This window comes from Pelobates fuscus, chromosome 4 (genome assembly GCF_036172605.1).
Source record: "Pelobates fuscus isolate aPelFus1 chromosome 4, aPelFus1.pri, whole genome shotgun sequence".
Lineage (NCBI taxonomy): Eukaryota > Metazoa > Chordata > Amphibia > Anura > Pelobatidae > Pelobates > Pelobates fuscus.
The window spans coordinates 293,487,171-293,507,880 of NC_086320.1; the positions used below are offsets into that span (position 1 = coordinate 293,487,171).

General features: G+C 36.9%; 1 protein-coding gene across 1 annotated transcript in view; it reads left to right on the forward strand.

Moving 5' to 3' along the window:
* RBMS3 (RNA binding motif single stranded interacting protein 3) overlaps positions 1 to 20,710 on the forward strand; it is a 616,946-nt gene that overhangs the window by 283,148 nt on the left and 313,088 nt on the right. Inside the window, exon 4 of the mRNA XM_063452213.1 lies at positions 11,030 to 11,121. Within this exon, the coding sequence (XP_063308283.1) occupies positions 11,030 to 11,121 (92 nt within the window). The remainder of the gene's footprint in view (positions 1 to 11,029; positions 11,122 to 20,710) is intronic.

A 20,710-nucleotide genomic window follows, 5' to 3' on the forward strand; every position in this document is an offset into this window, starting at 1 on the left:
CCTAGAATAAGTGGATTTGGGGACTTGATATATTTTAATCTGAACGTTTTAAAGATTAGCTTTAAAAGTCCCCTCAAACAGCTCTCCTCCACCTTAACTGCGGTAAACTTCCAAAAAGTTCAGGAATATTGACTCTTCATTGTCTCATGTCCGCAAAAATAATAATTGCAAGACATTGGAAAAAAATGTAACACCAACCTTTTCCCAATATAAAAAACAACTTCTTTATCAACTTGAAATGGAGAAGGGAGGTGCCTATTCAAATAACAATCTAAACTATACTCATAATTATCTAGAATGGATTTATACAATAAAGGAAATCCCTTAAAAGTTTCTTGCTCTAACCTTGAGCTCAAAGAGCCTGATATGTTGTGTGTAAATACATTCATGAAAATGCTATATATGAAAAAATATACTAAAATATATTATATATATGTAATGTCTTTGTCTGTCAATATGTCTACATACCCTATTGTTTAAAATTTATTTTTTAAAACTAATAAAAAGATTAAATATAAAACAACTTAAAGGACTGTACCAATCGTCACAGCCACTACAGTCTGCTGTAGTGATTATTATGCCAGGAGTACCCTGGTCCAGTTCTCCACTGGGCTCCAATGCTCCCTTGTGGCCCAGTGATGCACTTCTGGCGAGCCATAGAAGCTGGAAGTCACAGGCGTCGCCATTCATTGGCTTAGAGCATAAGATGTCTGTATTTTTCTCAGTGTATGTTTATGTCGCAGTGTAACTATCATGTAAGCTCATTGAACAGGGCCCTCAACCCCTCTGTTCCTGTGTGTCCAACTTGTCTGGTTATAACTACATGTCTGTTCGTCCACCCACTGTAAAGCGCTGCAGAATTTGTTGGCGCTATATAAATAATAACATAATAATAATAACTGTGTGTGTCAATTTTTATGTGTATCTTTGTCAGTATGTGCGTGTGAGTGAGGCTGTGTATGTGCACTGCCAATGCTCAGTTCTTCGTCTTTTACAAGTTAGATTACTTTAAATGCTGATCTAACCACACCTCTCCGGCTGTGACTCACAGAGCCTCCATAAAATAAAAGGTTTCGTTTTCAAACCGATCTTATAGAACAGTGTGCTTACTTTTAAACTATTTCTTCCTGTAAGCCTTAGGTTACAGAGGAGTACCTCTAAAATAATAATAATGTCTCTTAATCCCTAAGATTAAATAACAGACATTCTAACCATTGTCCTAAATTACTTTTAACATTAGCTGTTAGTACCCTCTAACCCTAACAGTAACCCTAACTCTGACATTAAAAAAATAATCCTATATGAATGTCACACAATTATAATTTAATTCAAGTAAAGCTTGATATTTTGAACATACTCCTTTTTTTAAAGGATAGTTAGTTTGGAAATATTTTTTTAATATTGCCAAAATAGTAAAATACCTGTTTTTACATTGATACATAACTGTCTGACCTGGAGATTGCTTGTTTCAATAGAAAAGCATTTGACACACATATTCTCCAAATGAAAGTAACTTGTTTTTATACATAATCAATAAAGATAATCCTAGCTATATCACATCTACCAATTTCATCTGAAAAACAATGTTTCTCACTGCAGGAACAGTAAGAGAATCTCACCAGCTACTGCTGATTGACTGCAGGTACTGTACAGCTTTGAGCAATGCTAAGTGATAAAGTGGTAGGTACGGCAATGATACCTGTCAGTTTATCAGCATGTGGCCTGCATTGTAAAAATAGCTTGTTCTAATAACTAAAAAGAAACTATTTTTTTTTTTAAATTCTAGGTCCTTATAGAGGAACTGTCACATATCTTGATTTTTGAAAAAAATAAATATTAAAACGTTATTATCTACAGTATCGTGCTATTCATTTATTTTTTAAATTGTGTTGAATTAGATTTTTACATGCTTTTGTCATGGACACTTGACATGTCATATAAATTATATTAACACCTGAAATGCTACATGTGTGGTGCATACATAAATGTCCATACTAGCGGAATACTTAAACATGCATGTATATGGAGGACATTCCTCTGTAGATGTCCATGTGTGCTTGAGAGGACTTGAGATATAATGAGTTGGTTAAGTCACCCACAACACAGAAGTGTAATGGAGTTAAGTACGGTTTGCACTTACTACCACTGTATTATTTATAGTGTTTACTGGAGAGAAAGAACAAGAGACTCACATTTTCAGAGAGGAGACTGTAGAGAAGAGAAGAGGTATTTTAATGTTTTGCAAAAATAAAAACATTGGTGACAACACTACATGCAGTACAGTGGCCCAGGGTTGCAGAGAAGGTAAGGTTTGCTTACCTAGAGCTATCCCTCATGACTGCCTCCATCATCCAGTAGGTCTTCTTCAGCTTCAGGTGCTTAATCAGCCAAATGTCTACATCTGTGCCACACTCTCGCGCATGTACAACACTCAGGTCTTTGGAGAATCCCATGAGACCAGGCGAGCTTACATAGACAAGGCCTTTTTCCCCACTGCCATCACTAGTGATGGCTGGGAGAGGTGACAAAACGTGATTACAGCATCCCCGCCCTGTCAATTATTGTCAGGTGTAGAGAACATACATAATACAAAGTAGTCCCTATTTTGTCCTATGATATCTTTTGATTGTGACTTTTGACACCGTCAATGTGAGTATTTTATAAACATTTTATCTTTATATGTATGTCATGTAATTTTTTGGGGGGGAGAGAGGGGGGTGACAGAGCCAATTTAAGTTAATTTTTATCAAATATCATAGTGTTAACTCTAGTAATCTGCAACAATGGTTTGAACATAAAAAGTTAAGAACATTTTTATTTTTTCTATTATTGAGACATTTTTGCAGTGTTAGAGTCTGAAAACATTTATTCTTTCTTTTTTTTCTAATAAGAATTGTATTGACTTTCTGCATGGTTAAAGGGATACTGTAACCATCGCATTAAATTGGTTATAGTTCACTGTCCCCTCTATTTAGTGTTAAACCATTTCAAACAATTTAACACTAAATACATGTCCACAGCACTGGATGTATGGCTAAGGCATAGAGGACACACTTCCTTCAAGCCATATTATTCATCCCTCCAATGGATGCTTTGATGGGCTGAAAGCAGTCAGCTGACGCACTCAGCCAATCACAGCCACCTATTGCTGTTCAGGCTAATGCTTCCTTATTAGGCCCTGCAGCACAGACAGTTTATTGCTGAATGGAAGGATAGCACAAGGGGACTCTAAACCTTATAACCACTTCAGTGAGATGCAGCAGTTACAGTGCATTAACTTTATTATTACACATTATTGAGAAAAACAACAAGAGAATCATAAATATGAAGGGCTTTATATGTGGGTGAAATGAGAAAGCATAGCATTTTGGTCTGTAAGAGCCTTGGAATTATAGGAGCAATTGGGTTGTGTGAGCTTGGTAGGGAGAGTCTCTGACTGCTATTGCTGTGCATTTGGTAGAATACTATTGTGTGGCGGACCGCCTGGCATATATATATATATATATATATGTCTTATGTGTCAGCCATAAATTAAACCCTACTGTGTTAGCAGTGAAGGTGGGAAGTGGTTTAAAAAATTGACTACTTATTTTTGGCATATTTACTTTATGATCAATATTATATTTTTACAAATGTAGTTAATAAGAATATATCAGAAATATCTGACTCGCAACACTCTTTTTGACACATAGGGTTATTTAAACAGGATTAAAGAAAAAGAACCACGGGTTGTGCCAAATAAAAAAATGTCCAACCAGATAGTATCCACAATTTTCAGTGTCCAGTATTTTTTCACAATAGGTTATTAATCTCTCCACAGGTACATACAGAAAAAAAGGGAAATAAAAGACAATGGTGTAGATCCCAACAGCCAAGTAGCATATAAATAACATAGTATAATGCCCACTTACATTCAAATCAACTCTTATCTTTATGGCACGCAATATACTCAATCCAGTAGTGCATATATGTATTCTTGACAGCTGACAGTAAACTGTGAACAATAGTGCACGTGGTGGTGTTTCTTAAAGAGAAAATAAAAAAGACAATAGTGTAATACTATAACACAGTGCTCAGCGTATACAAATGGTATATATTACAATCATAAAGTAGGAGCTATCCTCATAAGCTCAATATGCCAGGAAGAAATTGTATAAATCCCCACCTTGGATATATTTATACACACAGGGACATTTGTACACACACACAAAAAAAAACTCCAGCTCTAAATTTGTTCATTTGGAGGCCGATGTAAGAATTTATGTTCCTTTTAGAAGCAATCAGAAATGTAAAAATGATTTCACCCACTCACATGAGTTCTAGCTTTGCAAATTTGCTTTAAAAATATGATTGGTTTATTATTCTATGTGCTTGGGTTAAATAAGAATGAATTTATCTACTTAATGTCACGTTGCACTAAACTTTCAACTGACTTGCACATTACTGGGAAAAGAGCCTTCTTGGGAAATACAAATCTGCAATTTCCCTAAGGCATTTAAGTTGCCAAGTCACCAAATGCAGTCAACTCAAAACTGTTTGGTTTTTTTCATAAAAGTTGGCAGTTGTAGTAGTGTCCAGTTAATTTTTTTTTTTTTTGTCAATCTTTCTTTTATTATGGCATTTGCGTTATGGGGTACAGAATGAAGAGAGGAGGCGGTATCGGGTAATACAGTTGGTGGAAACAAGATGGTACATAATACACTCCTTCGAAGGACTGCCATATATTTTCTGTTTTTTAAAACGTTGAGTAAACATTGTTTTACAAGCAATTGTTAAAGACATGTGTAAAAGTTAACAGGTTAGTCATGCTACGTGTTAAGCAGCTCTGGCTCTCGCTCAGTACATGTCAACATGGTAATGGTAGCTTACGGCACGACAGGTCAAACGCTCTGGGAAAAGTAACTGGTTTCTGCCACAATTTAATAACATTAAACATACTCATATTCACACGGGCTAAACTCCGCTGTAGCGTGCTATAGTGATAGGTTACTGCTCCTATTCTAAGGCACGGTGGAGAAGAGGCTAGTTTAGTGCATCATGTGTAGAGCAAGTTAGGTATTCATCTACAGTGTCTGTGATCTATAAGCAGGTTTGTGTTGCCCTAGAAAATAGTACAAGCTAGCAATCCATAACAAGCGTGTTAGGGATGTCAAATGTGTTGTGCAAGATATCATATAGTAAGTCATAAACATACTGTGCACTCTGGATATAAGGCATAGTTAACAGGTTAGGCTGGCTGTCGGTTTAGGCAGCTTTAGGATACATTGCATGCCTGGTAAAGACAAAAAGGGATCCTCATATAAATCTGCTAAAATGCTAGGGCACGCTTATGGAGTTGTCGACATGCTTGGCAGCAAAAAAAATAAATAAAAAAAATAATAAAAATTAAGTAAGAGGTCAGGCTTAGGTAGTGAAATTAGAAAGGCAAACATGACTCTAGGCTTACAGTCTATCATAGTAGTGAGGGAGCATCCAAAGTCCTGTTCTGTGTCCAAGCTGGTAGTTGGGTGTATGAGGTAATCTGCCCTGCGGTCTTGCAGGATGATCATGTAGGTGTTTCGTGGGCCGCATCGGCTCCCACTCCAGCCCCAGGCCTCATGGAAGGTCTGCATCCGTATTCCACAGACTCCGACATGTCGTGCAGCCGGGTCTTCCCCTTCATGGGCGCTACGGAGGACCCCGATGTTGCGCCACCGCCAGCGGCGGGTGGGTCTCCGGCGTCGTGGGCGATGCTGTGGGGGTTTACCCCTCTTGGCCTTCGGCCCAGGTAGGCAGGGAGCCTGGGTGGTGTGTGCTCCAGGCTGGGGTCTGCCCGAGCGGGACACGCTCGGCCCTTTCATCTCGGCTTCTCTCACCTCCCCCGTAGGCTTCGGTGCTTGCTGCGCCATACGCTGCTCCAAGTGCTGCCAGAAGCGCTGGAATGCTTTGTCTATGCGTCGGAGGGAGCGCTTGATCATGTCGTCGCCATGGCCCGCATCTACAGGCGCCATTCGTGTCGCGGCGTGCATGCTAGGCCCGCATTGTGCTGGGCCTGTGTCTGCGCAGGCTTTTAGGGTGTGAGCGAGAACCTGCTGTCCGTCGATGGGGACCGGGATGACCCCCGGCGGTCCAAAGGGGGGGGAACAAGGGCCCAGTATCGTGTGTCCAGGCGAGGATGGCTTCGGAGGAGCGCCCGTCTCCTCCGTGCCGGCCATGCTTGTAGGCCGCATACGGTACTCGGGCGATTCTCGCTTCAATTGTGGCATGTTTAGTACCCGTTGATTCGCCCGGGTGTCACCAGTAGTTCAGTGGCCCTTGTGAGTCGAGTACTCGCAGTAATTTGCTGATTTTGTCACTTTATCTGCTAGTGAGTGCAGGAGCTGTGTCCACAGGCATCCACTCAGCTCAGCTGCCAGGCCCCCCCCCCACCCCCAGTTCATTTTTTGAACTTTATTCATATTTTCATATTCTTACATTTGTTATAATGAGTAATGGACACATAACAGTCAACTTTTAGACATGTAGACAACTCCATTAAAATAGATTTTTTTGAAGTCATGGGACTCAGGTCAGATATTCCTGATAAAAGACAGTTAAAAAAAGTAAAAAAAAAAATATTCGATAATTTCATAGTATGCTTTATCACATAATATTTGGAACCCTCACTCTGAATAAATAAGCTCTCATTCTCTCACATTTTAAAAAGAGATCCCGCGGACCTCCAATTTTTATCATTTGCTTGCTTCTATGCATATGAACTTGCACTTTTAATTGACAATAATATTTGAATATACAAATCCAGAGATATTTGAATATATACATTTTTAAATATATTTATTTAATCAGCACACTGTCGTTTGTCATTTGTAAATATTGCACTCTTCACTACAAGATACATTAATACGTGTGTTTGTGTCTGTCTTTATTTTTTTGTTTAATTGCATTCAAATATACGCATATCCGGCAATGTAAAATATGGCAGACAATCCCAGGCATCCGACATATTTTTATATAAAATTAATTTGCAAATCATAGAGAACGAGTGGATAAGGCATAAATTATTTTACTCAAATAATCACCCTTTTAATAATCACCACTGACATCGAAAGACTAAAATCTTTAAAGCAGCTGTAGTGATTATGGTGCATGCAGTGTTTAACCCATACCTAACATCCTTATTTTAAAGGCACTTTTCAAATTAACAAACATTTCTCTTAGTTCCATTAAAGTAGGTGCAAAAAGTTACCTTTATGCCTTGGATTCTGTTTTATGTTTTTTTTTTTTAACTTACTTCCATGTATGTAGGAAAACATTTGTATTTATAATAAGTCACTATTCAATAATAAAAGCCTATTTATTTACCTTGAGTTATTTTAAGTCTAAAGGGATATTTTGTGTTCACATTGCATGGACACTGTGGAGTTGAGGTTGGCAGTTGTATAAAGAACATATTAGCAGTGTTTTGCCCAAACTAAAAACATTGCTCAGCTCCAAAGAATGCTTGCGCAGACGCCAGTGGACTGCTGCCAATTAGAGTTGGCAATCAATATTTTATAAATAGCAGCACACAATCTAATTTCAACATGTTTGATAATTGTTTGTGCCACAAGACATTTTAACCGATTAACCTTTCATTAGATATTAATTATAGTCTTATAGGGTTTAAAAATATTTAAAGTTAAGTAAATGATATAACACTATTGGAAGGATCTAGGCTCGCTTGTAATATTATTTAAACAGACATGCAAGGATTGTTATCATAGTTTTTTTATTTATTATTATTAGTATATAAATCAGATGCAGTAGGTATATGCAGCAAGGAAAATATAAAATTTCTGAAAATATTAAATTAAATGTACTGTTCTATACTATGTCAAACTATAACGGTTCCAAAAGTCTCACAAACGTCATAACAATCATTTGAAGTCAGCGTTTTCTTGTTTTTTTATATAAACTATTTAATATAATTGTAATTCCCAATGTTACAAAACAACAATCTATGAGATACTGGGATGATATACGGACGTTATTGACTTGATTTGCACACTTTGAGCAAAACTCCTCATATTTCAACCAAATTTACAGTTTGGATTTAAGGTGATGCATTTTAGACTATGCAAAGTATTACATTCTGGCACTTATTAAATTCAGAATTCATATTGAATTTGCATATTCAAAGGGACATTTTAAAGATTTGTGTATGTTATTAAAATTGTAGATTTATAGTATTTGCCTTTATTCAAATCTCCCATTACTAATAAAAATTGCAATACTTTGCAGGAACAGTAGAAACAATTGAAGGAATGGTCCAACATGGTCCTTTTTTTACAAATCAGCTCTTCACTAAAGGGAGATTGGCTGTATAGTCACATATTATAAGTGACCTATAAAGATGATCAGTGTTCATTTTGGCAGCAAATTTCAATTTAGTTTTAGTCATTTTTTAGTAATCTGAATTGTTTTAGTTTTAGTCTAGTTTTAGTCAACCAAATCTCCAGAATATTCTAGTCGACACAACTAAAATCAAATGGGTTTAGTTAAAGCCACTATCTGTCTCTTTTGCCCCTTCCCCAGCCCCTCTGTGTCTCTTTCTGTCCTCCAAGCCCCTCTAAATGTGTCTCTCCCAAGCCACAGTCTGTGTCTTTTGCCCCTTCCACAGCCCCTCTGTTAATTTTGGTGGCAAATTTCAATTTAGTTTTAGTCATTTGACTAAAACCATTTTAGTTTTAGTCGTGTTTTAGTCATCTGAATTGTTTTAGTTTTAGTCTAGTTTTAGTCGACTAAATCTAAAAAAAATTGACTAAAATTGTTAGTCGACAAAATTAACACTGGAGAAGATAAAGTTTTCTTTAATTTATCTTTTAATGCATACATTTGTCGACATTTGCTCTGCATTTGTAATTTCGTGATAAAAGTATATAGAATATGTGCATACCTATGTAAACCTTAATGAATCAAATGATTGATTAACAATCTTGAGCTATGTAAATCTTGATTCTTCGTAGGTGAAGCAGAATAGAAATGTCTTTACTATGAATATTAAAAAGGTTATAGAGGGTCCATTTTTACAGCTTTTTGCATTATAAAAGGAATTCCTTTTTTTCTGTTATGTTATATTTTTTTGTTTTGTTATGTTATAATTGTTTCCACTCTTTTCTATGTGTTTGTAAGTTAGAGCTGTGTGTTTCAAGGTTCTATTTCTCTTCTTGGTTTCGCAGAATATAACTTAACTTCACCTTTTAACTTGTTTGTGGGCTGAGGTCACCCAAGGTCAAACATCAGTCAAGTTATACTTGGCAAGGACAGAAAATAAAGACAGATTCTTCCACAAGATTTCATTATTATTCGAGTTGAGCCTCATACAGCCTTCAGGAAGATTTATAAAGATATGATAGTTGCTTCCTTTGCCTTAGCAGTAACTTTGAAACAGGTTACAATTTGAGCAAACAATATATCACAATAATTACATTGTACTAAAAACAAAGCACATCAAAAATCAGCTTTAAAGAAACATCATGTGACTTATTACAAGAGAAAAGAAACAGACGTTAGATGTTATAAAACATGTACATTACATTTAGTCTTACAAATAGTTTAAACATAACACACTCTTTGCTAGTTATTTTTATATATTGCTATAAAATTTAAATTAGAAAGCAAGGCCAACTGCAAATTAATACTGGAAAGTGATAACTGAGCTAAGGACATGGTCCACAAGTCAAACACAGGCCATTTTGCTTGCCCTGCTACTGAGCTTTTAGTGATGTATTAGTGACCATTAGCTTATGAATTTGGAAAGCTTGCATGTGTTGGGTGTGAATAATATCTTGTCCGGATTTGTAGATACATTGGAATTTAAGTTTTATTTGTAAAAAAAAAAAAAAAAATTACATTTAAGTTTAATTTCAAACTGTAGTGTATGGGTCAATTAAAATGGGAGCCCTCGGAGAAGACACTAAGAACACAATCATGTGATGAACATTCTGTTGGTGCTATTTGATCATCATGTCATTGTATATAGAAATTCATTGTCCCTATTACAAAGCCATTTATTGTTAAAAAAGGATGTTCTAAAGCAATATGACATTTATCAGACCATTAAGTATAAACTTTACAAGCGAGATGCAGAGCCTCACATTGGTTAATGTTAATATGGGATAAAAATGAATTGGTGCTATATATTATGTGTGAATCTAATAGTTGAATTTGGATGTCTACTACGAGTATTTTCCACTATTGTTCTGTCCTCATTTTTAGTTGTTTTTTTATTTTTTCTTTAAGAGAATGTGTGCTATTATTGTACTTTTAATCGAATTTTATTGTTGTTTGTCTTTTCCAAATATGTCAATATGAAACATCTGCTACAAGATCTGGTCTTTTATTTTTGGACTCACCAGATGGATCTGAAGAGCAAAAAAGGATAGTTAGAAATGTTGCGCTCCGCCTTGGAAATGTACTCTAGTTAGAAATGTTGTACAGTGATGTACATTTTTAGCAACATGGATGAATGCAGTTTCGAGAAAACTGCCTGTGGTTAGGAAGAGAAATGTTCCCTATTTATAATGCCTATGAATGCATCCATAGGGACAAGTTGCTGGGAAAAATAAATTGTCAGATTTTGTGACAGTCTTATTGCCTCTTGTAAGACACTTGCATATAAACCCTTGCATTACCTACCACCTAAAATTGGATTAAAAATAAATAAACATGTGTGCACAATTTTGATATAAAAAAAATGTAAAGAGGGGAAACAAAATAAGTAAAACAAGAGTTTTGTATGCTCCAAAAAAAAAGAAAAAAATCTGAATTATTTTCATATAGGAAGAACAGTTACCATTATATTCTTTGTAGATTTTATGTACGTTAGTAAATTATGCCAAGAGGACCTCATTCTCACTTCAGCTACATTGTAATTACGTAGAACTTAAGCAATGTTCTATGACCATATGCCACACTTTTCTTAATAAAATATTTTATGAATAAATACTGTATAGCATTAAAGGTTGCAAAGGACAAGCAGTTTACTGACCAGCGGCTTTATTTTTTACAGGCTATGGTTTTGTGGATTTTGACAGTCCCGCTGCAGCACAGAAAGCAGTTGCTTCTCTAAAAGCTAATGGAGTGCAAGCCCAGATGGCAAAGGTAAGTTCTGATTGACAAGGATTTTAAATTGAGATATTACCAATAATATTGTTATTATGTATAATTTTGATTTTTATTTTGTTTGGATATTTAAGCATATTTTTGCTAGATTATTTGTTTCAAGAGAATTGTGTTTGCCTAAATGTATTAGAATGAAATAGCTAAGCCAGTGGTTCATAAACATGTTTGACTTATGATTAAAGAACTCATTATATGTAATATATTTGCAACCCATTCTTCATATTTAACATTAGCTAGCTTATCTTTCAAATATAATATACTGTGTGAATAATACTTAGGAAGACAGTACCAAAACTATTAATTGTGTGCAGTTTTCTAGAACGTGACAATAGCAATATGCATTTTCTAAGTAGTAGGGATCCTCTAAAAATAGCAAGAAGACCACATTTTTGGTCTCGACCCTGGCATTACAAAAACACTAATCTAAGAAATAACAAGACTTGTGCACAGCAGAAAAATTAGTTTTATCCAAAAAAAAAAAAATAATAGTTTCAGCAATTTGGATTTCCTTGCTGATTTTGTCGTGGAATTTCAGCTTTGACAAATTTTGTTCATGCATTTATTTTCGGAAAAATGATTCAGATGAACCAAAATGGCACCTAAATTGACCAATTACTGTACTGCAAAGTGTATACCTACTATAAATATTTTTGCAGTACACTGATTCACAGATCAAGAAGAAGTAACCAATAGGCAGAAAAAAATAAGGAGCAGTAAAAAAATATATATATCTATATAATAAATATACAATATATAAAAAATATACTTTTTAACTTCTTTTTACTGCTTCTGCTTTTTACTTTCTATTCGTCACTTCTCACATGGGCCTCAATTTAATAACCTTTCCAAATGATTCATTATTGTCAGAAACAAAAATTCTAAATTATTATCTACAAAAATTCCCATTGAAGTCCTTTCTGCAGAGAAATCATTAGGAACGTTTGTCTAACAGTATTGAATCATTTGGAAAGGTTATTAAATCGAGGCGGTATTCTGTGAATTAAATCATATAGTGTCTGCCCCCTAATCCTCAATCATCTTTTGTTCCCATCAATTAACTTTATTTTTTGGCACCACAGACAGAACTGTAAATCACAAAACAAACTAAATGGTATATCCATTGCCTGTTTCATTTGTTTCGTGATTCATCGATATGGTGATTCGGAGTTTGGGATTTCAGATGAACCACCGATGACCCAAAATTCGGATGAATCATGCTTTGTTTCAAACCATTTGCACAAGTTTAGAAATAACTGTGGCTTCTTGAAATATTTTATATCAACCGTGTCTTTATATGTTTTATAATTACCAAGTTTGTTTTTCATTGAAATGTTATATGAATAGCATTGGTATGTACTTTGACCATTTCGGTTTCCACCATCTACATAACTGTACACAACTCTGTTTTTGAAACACTGTCAGACTTTGTTTTACTACAGTGAAGAAGTCAAACAGAGTTATTCAGCAAAGCAATAATTCTAAGTGAATTTCAAATTCAAATTTTAAGGACAAAATAGCTGAAATTGAAAGTTAGCTATTCTTTCATTTCAGATACTCTGGCCATATTTTTTTTTTCAATTTGTATTTTATTAGATTTGCACACATAGTATACATTTGTACCAATATATGTGATGATTAAGCATCGAAGACTACAGGCTAGGCATAACTTCTCTAATATACTAATTTAAATGAAGTTTGAAAAGGAAACATCAAAGATGGAGATCGGCCATAAATTTTAAATTCACTTTGAATTCACTTTTTTAATTATCACTTGAGTAATTAATCAAGATATTGAATGTAAAGTGAATTTCACATTTTAGGTACATTGGAATAGTTTTCCGGGTAACTTCTGTTTTCAACTTCACAGTGAATTTACTTTCAGTTGAGAACAAGTCACACTTTAGTGAACAACCCTGTGTTTCGAAACATAACGTTATACTGTATTAATTTATAGAATATTTGTTATACAAGTACGCGTAATCAATTTTGTAGTATTGAACAGTGAAGAACATTTTGCAAAACAGCTAATACTCACAGCTAATGCAATTAAATGGGTAACAGCCCAATTATACAATATATCTTGTACAAAAAATGTTAATGTTATTATTGTTTGATATATTGATGGCCTCAAACATTCAGTTTTTTAGGACTTTAAGAAATTTGGAATAAAACATACAGGATCACAAAATAAAGTGTTTTTATTTTATTTTCCAAACTGTGAGTTGGGATAGCTTGAAATCTGATTTGCAAAATATAAACTAAACTTGGTAAGAATTAAATTGCAACAATTACATTGTTATGCTGATATATAAATTAGTAGGATTTATACTCCCTCAAATATTACAAATTGCTATCCTTAGCATGTTCCCCACACCAGAGACACATGCATTACTATATTTATTACTAAATTGTATACTAAATTTTCCTATGTCCATTAAATCATTATTATCTTACCAAAGGAGAACTCAACAGAGTCCAACTCCTTGGCTTACTAACTACAACTAAACAATTGAAATATGACTCACACCCAGCCAGCAGTACCTTGGCCATATACAAACAAATTTGCAGACCAGATTAAGACCAATGGATGGCCAACCTCTTAATATAAAAGCTATAATATAATATGTAGAAATTCTATAATATAACATGTTCAAACTACACTGGTCCCTAAGTGGATGGTATGCATACTCAAAGATAAAACGATAGAATCCAACTCTGCACTATCGTCAGGGCCGGATTAACATAGGGGCTGATGGAGCTGCAGCTCCAGGCCCAGGCCCATGGCATAGGCCCATTGACCCATTGATTTAAAAAAAAATTTTTTATTTTTTTTTACATTTTTTTTTTCACACACTACTCTTAGGGATTCCACCTGGCTTTTATTTTATTGGCACAGCCAGTATTTGAGGCTGCCTGGCTGGTGCCAATATTGCAGTGATATTGCATTGATATTGGTATTTTTCTCAGAATAAACAAGAGATTAGTATGCAATACCAGCACTGGCCAGTAGGGGTCGCTGTGTGTGGAGAGAGGCAGGGATAGGAAGTTCCAGCATATCCCTCCCTGCCTATCTATACTCACTGATCTGCAGGGGTGCTGCTACAGAGAGTCCAGACAGCAGCTCCCACCCTGCAGAGACAGCCTACACCTCAGGGAAGTAAGGGATGAGGGGAAAGGCTGCAAGGAGGCATACACTTAGACACTAAGGGACATTGGGAGAAATTATGACACAGACACATGGGGACACAGTGTCCCTATGTCTCCCAACCAGTGTCCTTGGTGTCTCAGTGCCCCTTAGTCTACCAGTGCCCCCAGTCTGCCAGTGTCTCACTGTCCCCATGTCTGCCAGTGCCTCAAGTGTCTCAATGTACCCATGTCTCCAAGCTAGTGTCCCTAGTGTCTGTGGTCCTGGTCTCTCAGTGTCCCCATGTCTCCCAGTGCCCCCATGTCTCAATGTCCCCATGTCCCCCAGCCAGTGTCTCTAGTGTCTGTGTCCCCATGTCTTCAAGTGTCCCCTATTTTCCCAGTGTCCCCATGTGTCCTAGCCAGAGTCCCTAGTCTCCTAGTGTCACTGGAGTATCCGTGTCCCTAGGTCTCCCCGTGTCCCCAGGTCTCCCCATCTTCCTAGTGTCCTAGTGACATGGGGACCCTGGGATATATGGGGACACAGGGAGACATGGGGCATTGAGACACTGTGATACATAGGATCACTGGGAGACCTGGAGACACGACACTAGGGGACACTGGGAGACATGGGGCACTGAGACACTGATACATAGGAACACTGAGTCATGAGGGCACTGAGAGACATGGGGGCACTGAGAGGAATCCATCTATACAGCAGAATCAAACTAAGTAGTTTTTTGGTGATTTTACAGAATTTTCTCTTATGTCACTCCTTGTGATTTACATCATGTGATGTCAACCATACATATTTAATTATGCAAAATAGCAAGGCCGGTATGTTTTTCCAAGAAAGGTGGCAACCCTAACTACTTTTCACATACTCTTACTTAAGTATGGAAACTTAAGCGGGATGTATGGGAACAAAACTTGTGTGGACTGGCTGACAATGAATATAGTTAAAGGAACACTATAGTCACCAGAACAACTACAGCTTATTGAATTTGTTCTGGTGAGTAGAATCATTACCGTCAGGCTTTTTGCTGTAAACACTGTCTTTTCAGAGAAAATGCCGTGTTTACATTACAGCCTAGTGATAACTTCACTGGCCACTCCTTAAATGGCTGTTAGAGATCCTTCCTGGGTCATGGCTGCCTAAAATGCATCCAAACATTCAGTGTCTCCTCCCTCTGCATGCAGACACTGAACTTTCCTCATAGAGATTCATTGATCCAATTCACCTCTATGAGGAGATGCTGATTGGCCAGGGCTGTGTTTGAATCATGCTGGCTCTGCCCCTGATCTGCCTCTTTGTCAGTCTCAGCCAATCCTATGGGGAAGCACTGTGATTGGATCAGGCCACCACTTCTAATGATGTCAGCAGACTGCTTGTTTTTCTAACAGCATGCAGAGTTACAGCTTCAGGCTTGAATACAGTAAGATTTTGCAATATTTATGGAGGCATGAGGGGCCCAGGGGGTCTAGATGGTGGTGTTAACACTATAGGGTCATGAATTCATGTTTGTGTTCCTGACCCTATAGTGATCCTTTAAGGTAATGCTGACTTTGTTCTCTCTAACACTGTGGCATGTCCCCTTTCTTCTACACTCACTACATACAGCTTTTCTCTGTCCCAGACTATTTACCAGGAGCTTCTGCCTGCTAGTTAGAAGGTAAGGAGATAAGTGGACCAGCGAGTGCTAGGGGACAGTCCTTAGAAAGCATGGAGTGAGCGCATCATTAGATGCATTTATGCCAAGCTCAGGGTGCTGTCTGCATAGTATGTCCTTAGTTGACAAGCTTGCATGATTGGCAGGCAGCCTGACATGCATTCATGCCAGGCTGGCCTTCTAATTATTTGGGCAGACATGTCCTCTTTTTGGGCATGTTCTCCCCTTTTGGCAGGTTACGTGATTTGTGTCAGTGGCACACCCTTTTACCGTGCCCATTGACTTCCTGCTTGACTGGACACTGCTGTTAGGGGTTATGGATTAGCATAGGGTATTTGTTTTTTCTTAGAGCTGCTGTTTTCTTTCTCTCCAGCACCATCTCTATCAGATATATGACGCTTGGGAGTGTTTTACTGTTTTTGGTCGATATGATTCTGTAATTAGGCCCGTCATAATTGTCAGCACCAGGCCCACTGGGCTCTTAATATGGCCCTGACTATCGTAACAGTTAGATTGTATTACTCCATTGCTCAAGAGGCAATGGCAACTTATATGTATCTGTTGCAAGTGTAATTTATACATATTTTGTAACTTTCTACTGTAAGTTGGCAATTTGTGTTTTTTTTTTTTTAACTACTTTGGACTGAATTTTGCACACCTGTTGTAATGTCACCAGCACTTGCAGATTAGTTAACAGACCTGCCTATTTGTTGAGACAGATAATCTTGCAGCTCAGTAAGATGTTTTGTAACAATAAATGTCATGTGCATGAGTACAACTTCATATCACTGAGCGAAAAGCCACTAATTCAATAAATTGCATGATGCCTTTAGAGAATATGTTTAGAGAATATCATTCTGGTATGCACTTTATTGGATCATTATGATGATAGCTTAAGCAAATGAACTGAAAAATCGGTGACTCAAAGCAAAAAAAAATTGAAAAAAAAATCAAAAAAATATTTAAATAAACACAGAGGATGGACGCATTTTAAATATTTTTTCAGTCTATCAGCACATTAATATTTAAAAGCATGCCTCAAATACAATATTGCCAAACAAAAGGCAAACAATAATACAAAAAAATCATTATTTATATTACTCAGAACACTCCTTTTATTTTCCAGTTAATCATGACTATGTATTATTTATAATTACACACTTAATTTAAAAGAAGAAAACTTGTGTGTGCAAATAGGTTTGTTTTTAACCATCTAAATATTAGAAGACCAGTGATACATCTTTGGCTTTATTTACCAATCTCCACTTTTTTAAAGCAAAATAACCCATTACCTTTGCTCAATGCGCTGGTGCAGGGGGGGGGGGGGGGGGGGGGAGGGGGTTATATCTCCACCCCTGACCAACCTATAGGGGCATATAAGCCCTTGTTTAGAAGGGCATATTCAGAGTTAGGGTACTTTGTCTCAATATCTAGGTAGCTGTTACATGACTGCAGTGTTAACTGTGATCACCTGATAATATATATACCTTGAGAAAGACCCGAACAGGTCGAAACGTCGGCTATTTTTTATCGATATACCTATTGGAATAAACTACCCTTTTTTTTCATCTACCAAGTCCTTGGAGTGCATCTCTTTATTTCTGTTTATATACTTTCAACGTGGGATTGCACCCAGGCTACATTGAACTATACACATGAAAGGGTGAGTGCCAAGAAACACTGTCTGTGTGTATATATATATATGTGTGTGTGTGTGTGTGTGTAACAAAATCATGGTGATTGGGGTAGCTTACTGTTGCCTCCAAAAATACATAGACAAGAAGAATCTTTCTTAATTCCTTATTTGAAAGCAGAAACCTCACTCATGGTGATCTGTGTCTGTAAAGCATTATTTTGATGCAATTATTTTTAATTTATTTTCATTAGTTTGCATTGCTAAGTGAGTCTCCAGAGGGGTATGATAATGAATATTTTATTATAATAAGTTGTGTCACCTACTGTGAAATTAGAATTTTGTGTAGCCAAAAAAAATTGTGCATATTCTTCATAAATTAAAAGATGGTACAGTGTAACAAAAATAATATCACTACTAATAATATTAATTTTAGCTTCTCATTTTCAAATTCCAATAAAAAAACAACATATGTAAATAATCTTAAATGTAGTTTTTTTTTTAATAAGCTAAAACATCTTTAAATGGGAAAACATAATAAGTATATAATACATATTCATGTAAAAAAAATGGCTTTGCGACACAGGTAGCTCGCAGCAAAAGAATTAAAGGGCAACTATAATCACCCAGATCACTTCATTTCAATGAAGTGTCTGGATGTAGTGGTCCTTTAGTTTTTACCCTGCAATCTAAATCATTGCAGTAATTGCTCGGAGGAGGGCAACATTTGGCCACACGTGCATTATCAATCTCTTGTTTCCTGTTTTTTGAGGGCCCCCCATATATTGGTGTTTTTGTGCACATCCTATATATGTGTGTGTGTTTCCCTACAGTGCTGCTTCTTTAAGCTGCACTTTGCCATTCTCAGTGGTAGCAATGAAATGATTAACTGTAAATCTGATTTAAACTTACCTAGAGTCCAACATCAGCAAAGTTCCCCTTGTTGGTCTCCACGCCCTGTTCAATGTCACTCCTCCCCTGTCCAAGATGTTAGACTCACAGGCTCAATGGGAAGCATTTGATGTGACCGGTCTGACCCACTCAGAGCACATGCGCACGATCTGAGTCGAGGAGGAGGGAGTGGGGGATGGACAGAGGTGATTATAAAAAAGTAAGCAAATACATGACAAACGTCAATGGAGTGAGGTGGGGAGGGCTGAGAAGGAGCATACAATGAGGTTCAAGCTTCCCCTTGTAGAAGCTGATTACGTCAGTGCATGCTGATGACAGACATAATTTTTGCAATTAATTAGCATAAGTCAAGAGTGCCTTGGGCTTGTTAGAGATACAGATATCTCTGTATGTGAAGCGTTTAAAGCCGAACTACTGCACATTGGAAAATATATACAGTATAGGAATACTATGGGAATTATTTCAGATCTATTTTACACTTTTATATTACTGTTGTATAATAAAACAGGGCTGGGTAAAAGATTGATCCCTAGATGTTCCAGAACTACAACAGTAACAATACTTTGAAATCCTTTAGAATGGCATAATATAATGTAAGTTGCTGCAGTTCTACAAAATCTGAGCATCTACAGTTTTTCACCCCGGATGTAAACTTTATTGACGGAATTATGAATAGAAAATGGCCATACAATGTAATACTTTTTTGTGGTTGTTTAGTATTTGTAATATACTTTTTTTTTTTAAATTATATTTTATTAAATTATTTTTTTGTGTTCTGCGTGATGTAATAAAATAGTGCAAGGTAATTTCAAAATAGAAATATGTAAGCAGGAAGGCTACAATTAGCTAGCTCTAGATAAGCTGTTATTATTTTAACCACAATTACTAGTAATAGTAAAAAAAAATTAACAGATACTAGAGGTACTTCAATTGGAGCACTAACCACTGAGCTATCTCACACTATAATAAAAAAACTGACCTATTTTTAGAATTTCATTGTACACTGAATATAAAACCTGTTTTTGAAAAACTAGGTCAACTGATTTGGGAATACATGGTGCAATATACATAATCAGGTCCAATAATCAAATATGAAGAAGGCAAAATCTATTCTGTGTGCCAGGCAGGGGAGTCTGCCAGTAGGCACCTGTCTTCAAACTAAGGTATTGTTAGCTAATTATGCAGGGATGCAGTGCAATTCAGAATATGTTTTCCTAGTCAAACAAAAATCTTACCAAATAAATCTGTTTAACCTTTATACCTGCTTGTGTGTATATGTACATACAATAGAATAATTTCCAGGTTTTATTCAATAGTATAACATCTATAGAAGTGACAGCTCCCCCTTAAAAGAGGACATGTCATTTTTGAGTTAGCAACAGTTACAATTTAATTTACCTCAAAATTAATCCCAAACAATAAAATGATCCTATGCCTCAGTTTGATGCCCAATCACAGTATTGTTTAGCCAAGTTACACTCAGGGCCATACGGCCACTGAAACCATGGCCATGGAGTGGCAAGGGGACAGGGGCAACACTAAAGATAGAGAGCATGTAGTACACGGCTCTGGGGGGGTGTAGTCAACTTTAAAAGCTTCCTCACAGTTAGAGAATGTGTCAGACTCCCCCATACTCCCTCCCTACAGAAATGCAAGAAGAAGTGGGTGCAAAAAATGTTTATTTTTTTATTTAATTTTTTAAATTATCATTACATAATTAGATTCAATAATAAAATATGTGTACAGGCTGAAGTGACAATAAAACTTCCCCATGCTTATCACTATGCACACGCAATCACACACCACCTCCCCACACACAGTCACACTCAACCAAGCCCACACACAGTCACACTCAACCAAGCCCATACACATCACATTACTACACCACACCTATACCCACACACAGGGCTGTCTTTAACACGGGGCAAGCGGGAAGCGGGGCAAGCGGGGCAGCTGCCCTGGGCCCAGTGACTTCAGGGGGCCCAAAGCAGCTGCCCTCAAGATTTTTGTTCCCCGCCATTGCTGCACACTACGTAGGCCCACCAGGTGGCCCATGCACTTTGGGGTGGAGGGCTTGATTGCATGACAGGGAGTGAGGGGGGAGGTGGCGGCGGCAGTGTACAGGTTACATGGGGCCCAAGCAAATGCTTGCCCAGCCAATCAATATTAAAGATGGCCCTGCCCACACATATCACATTGAGCCAACTTCCCACACTCTCAAAACCCTGAC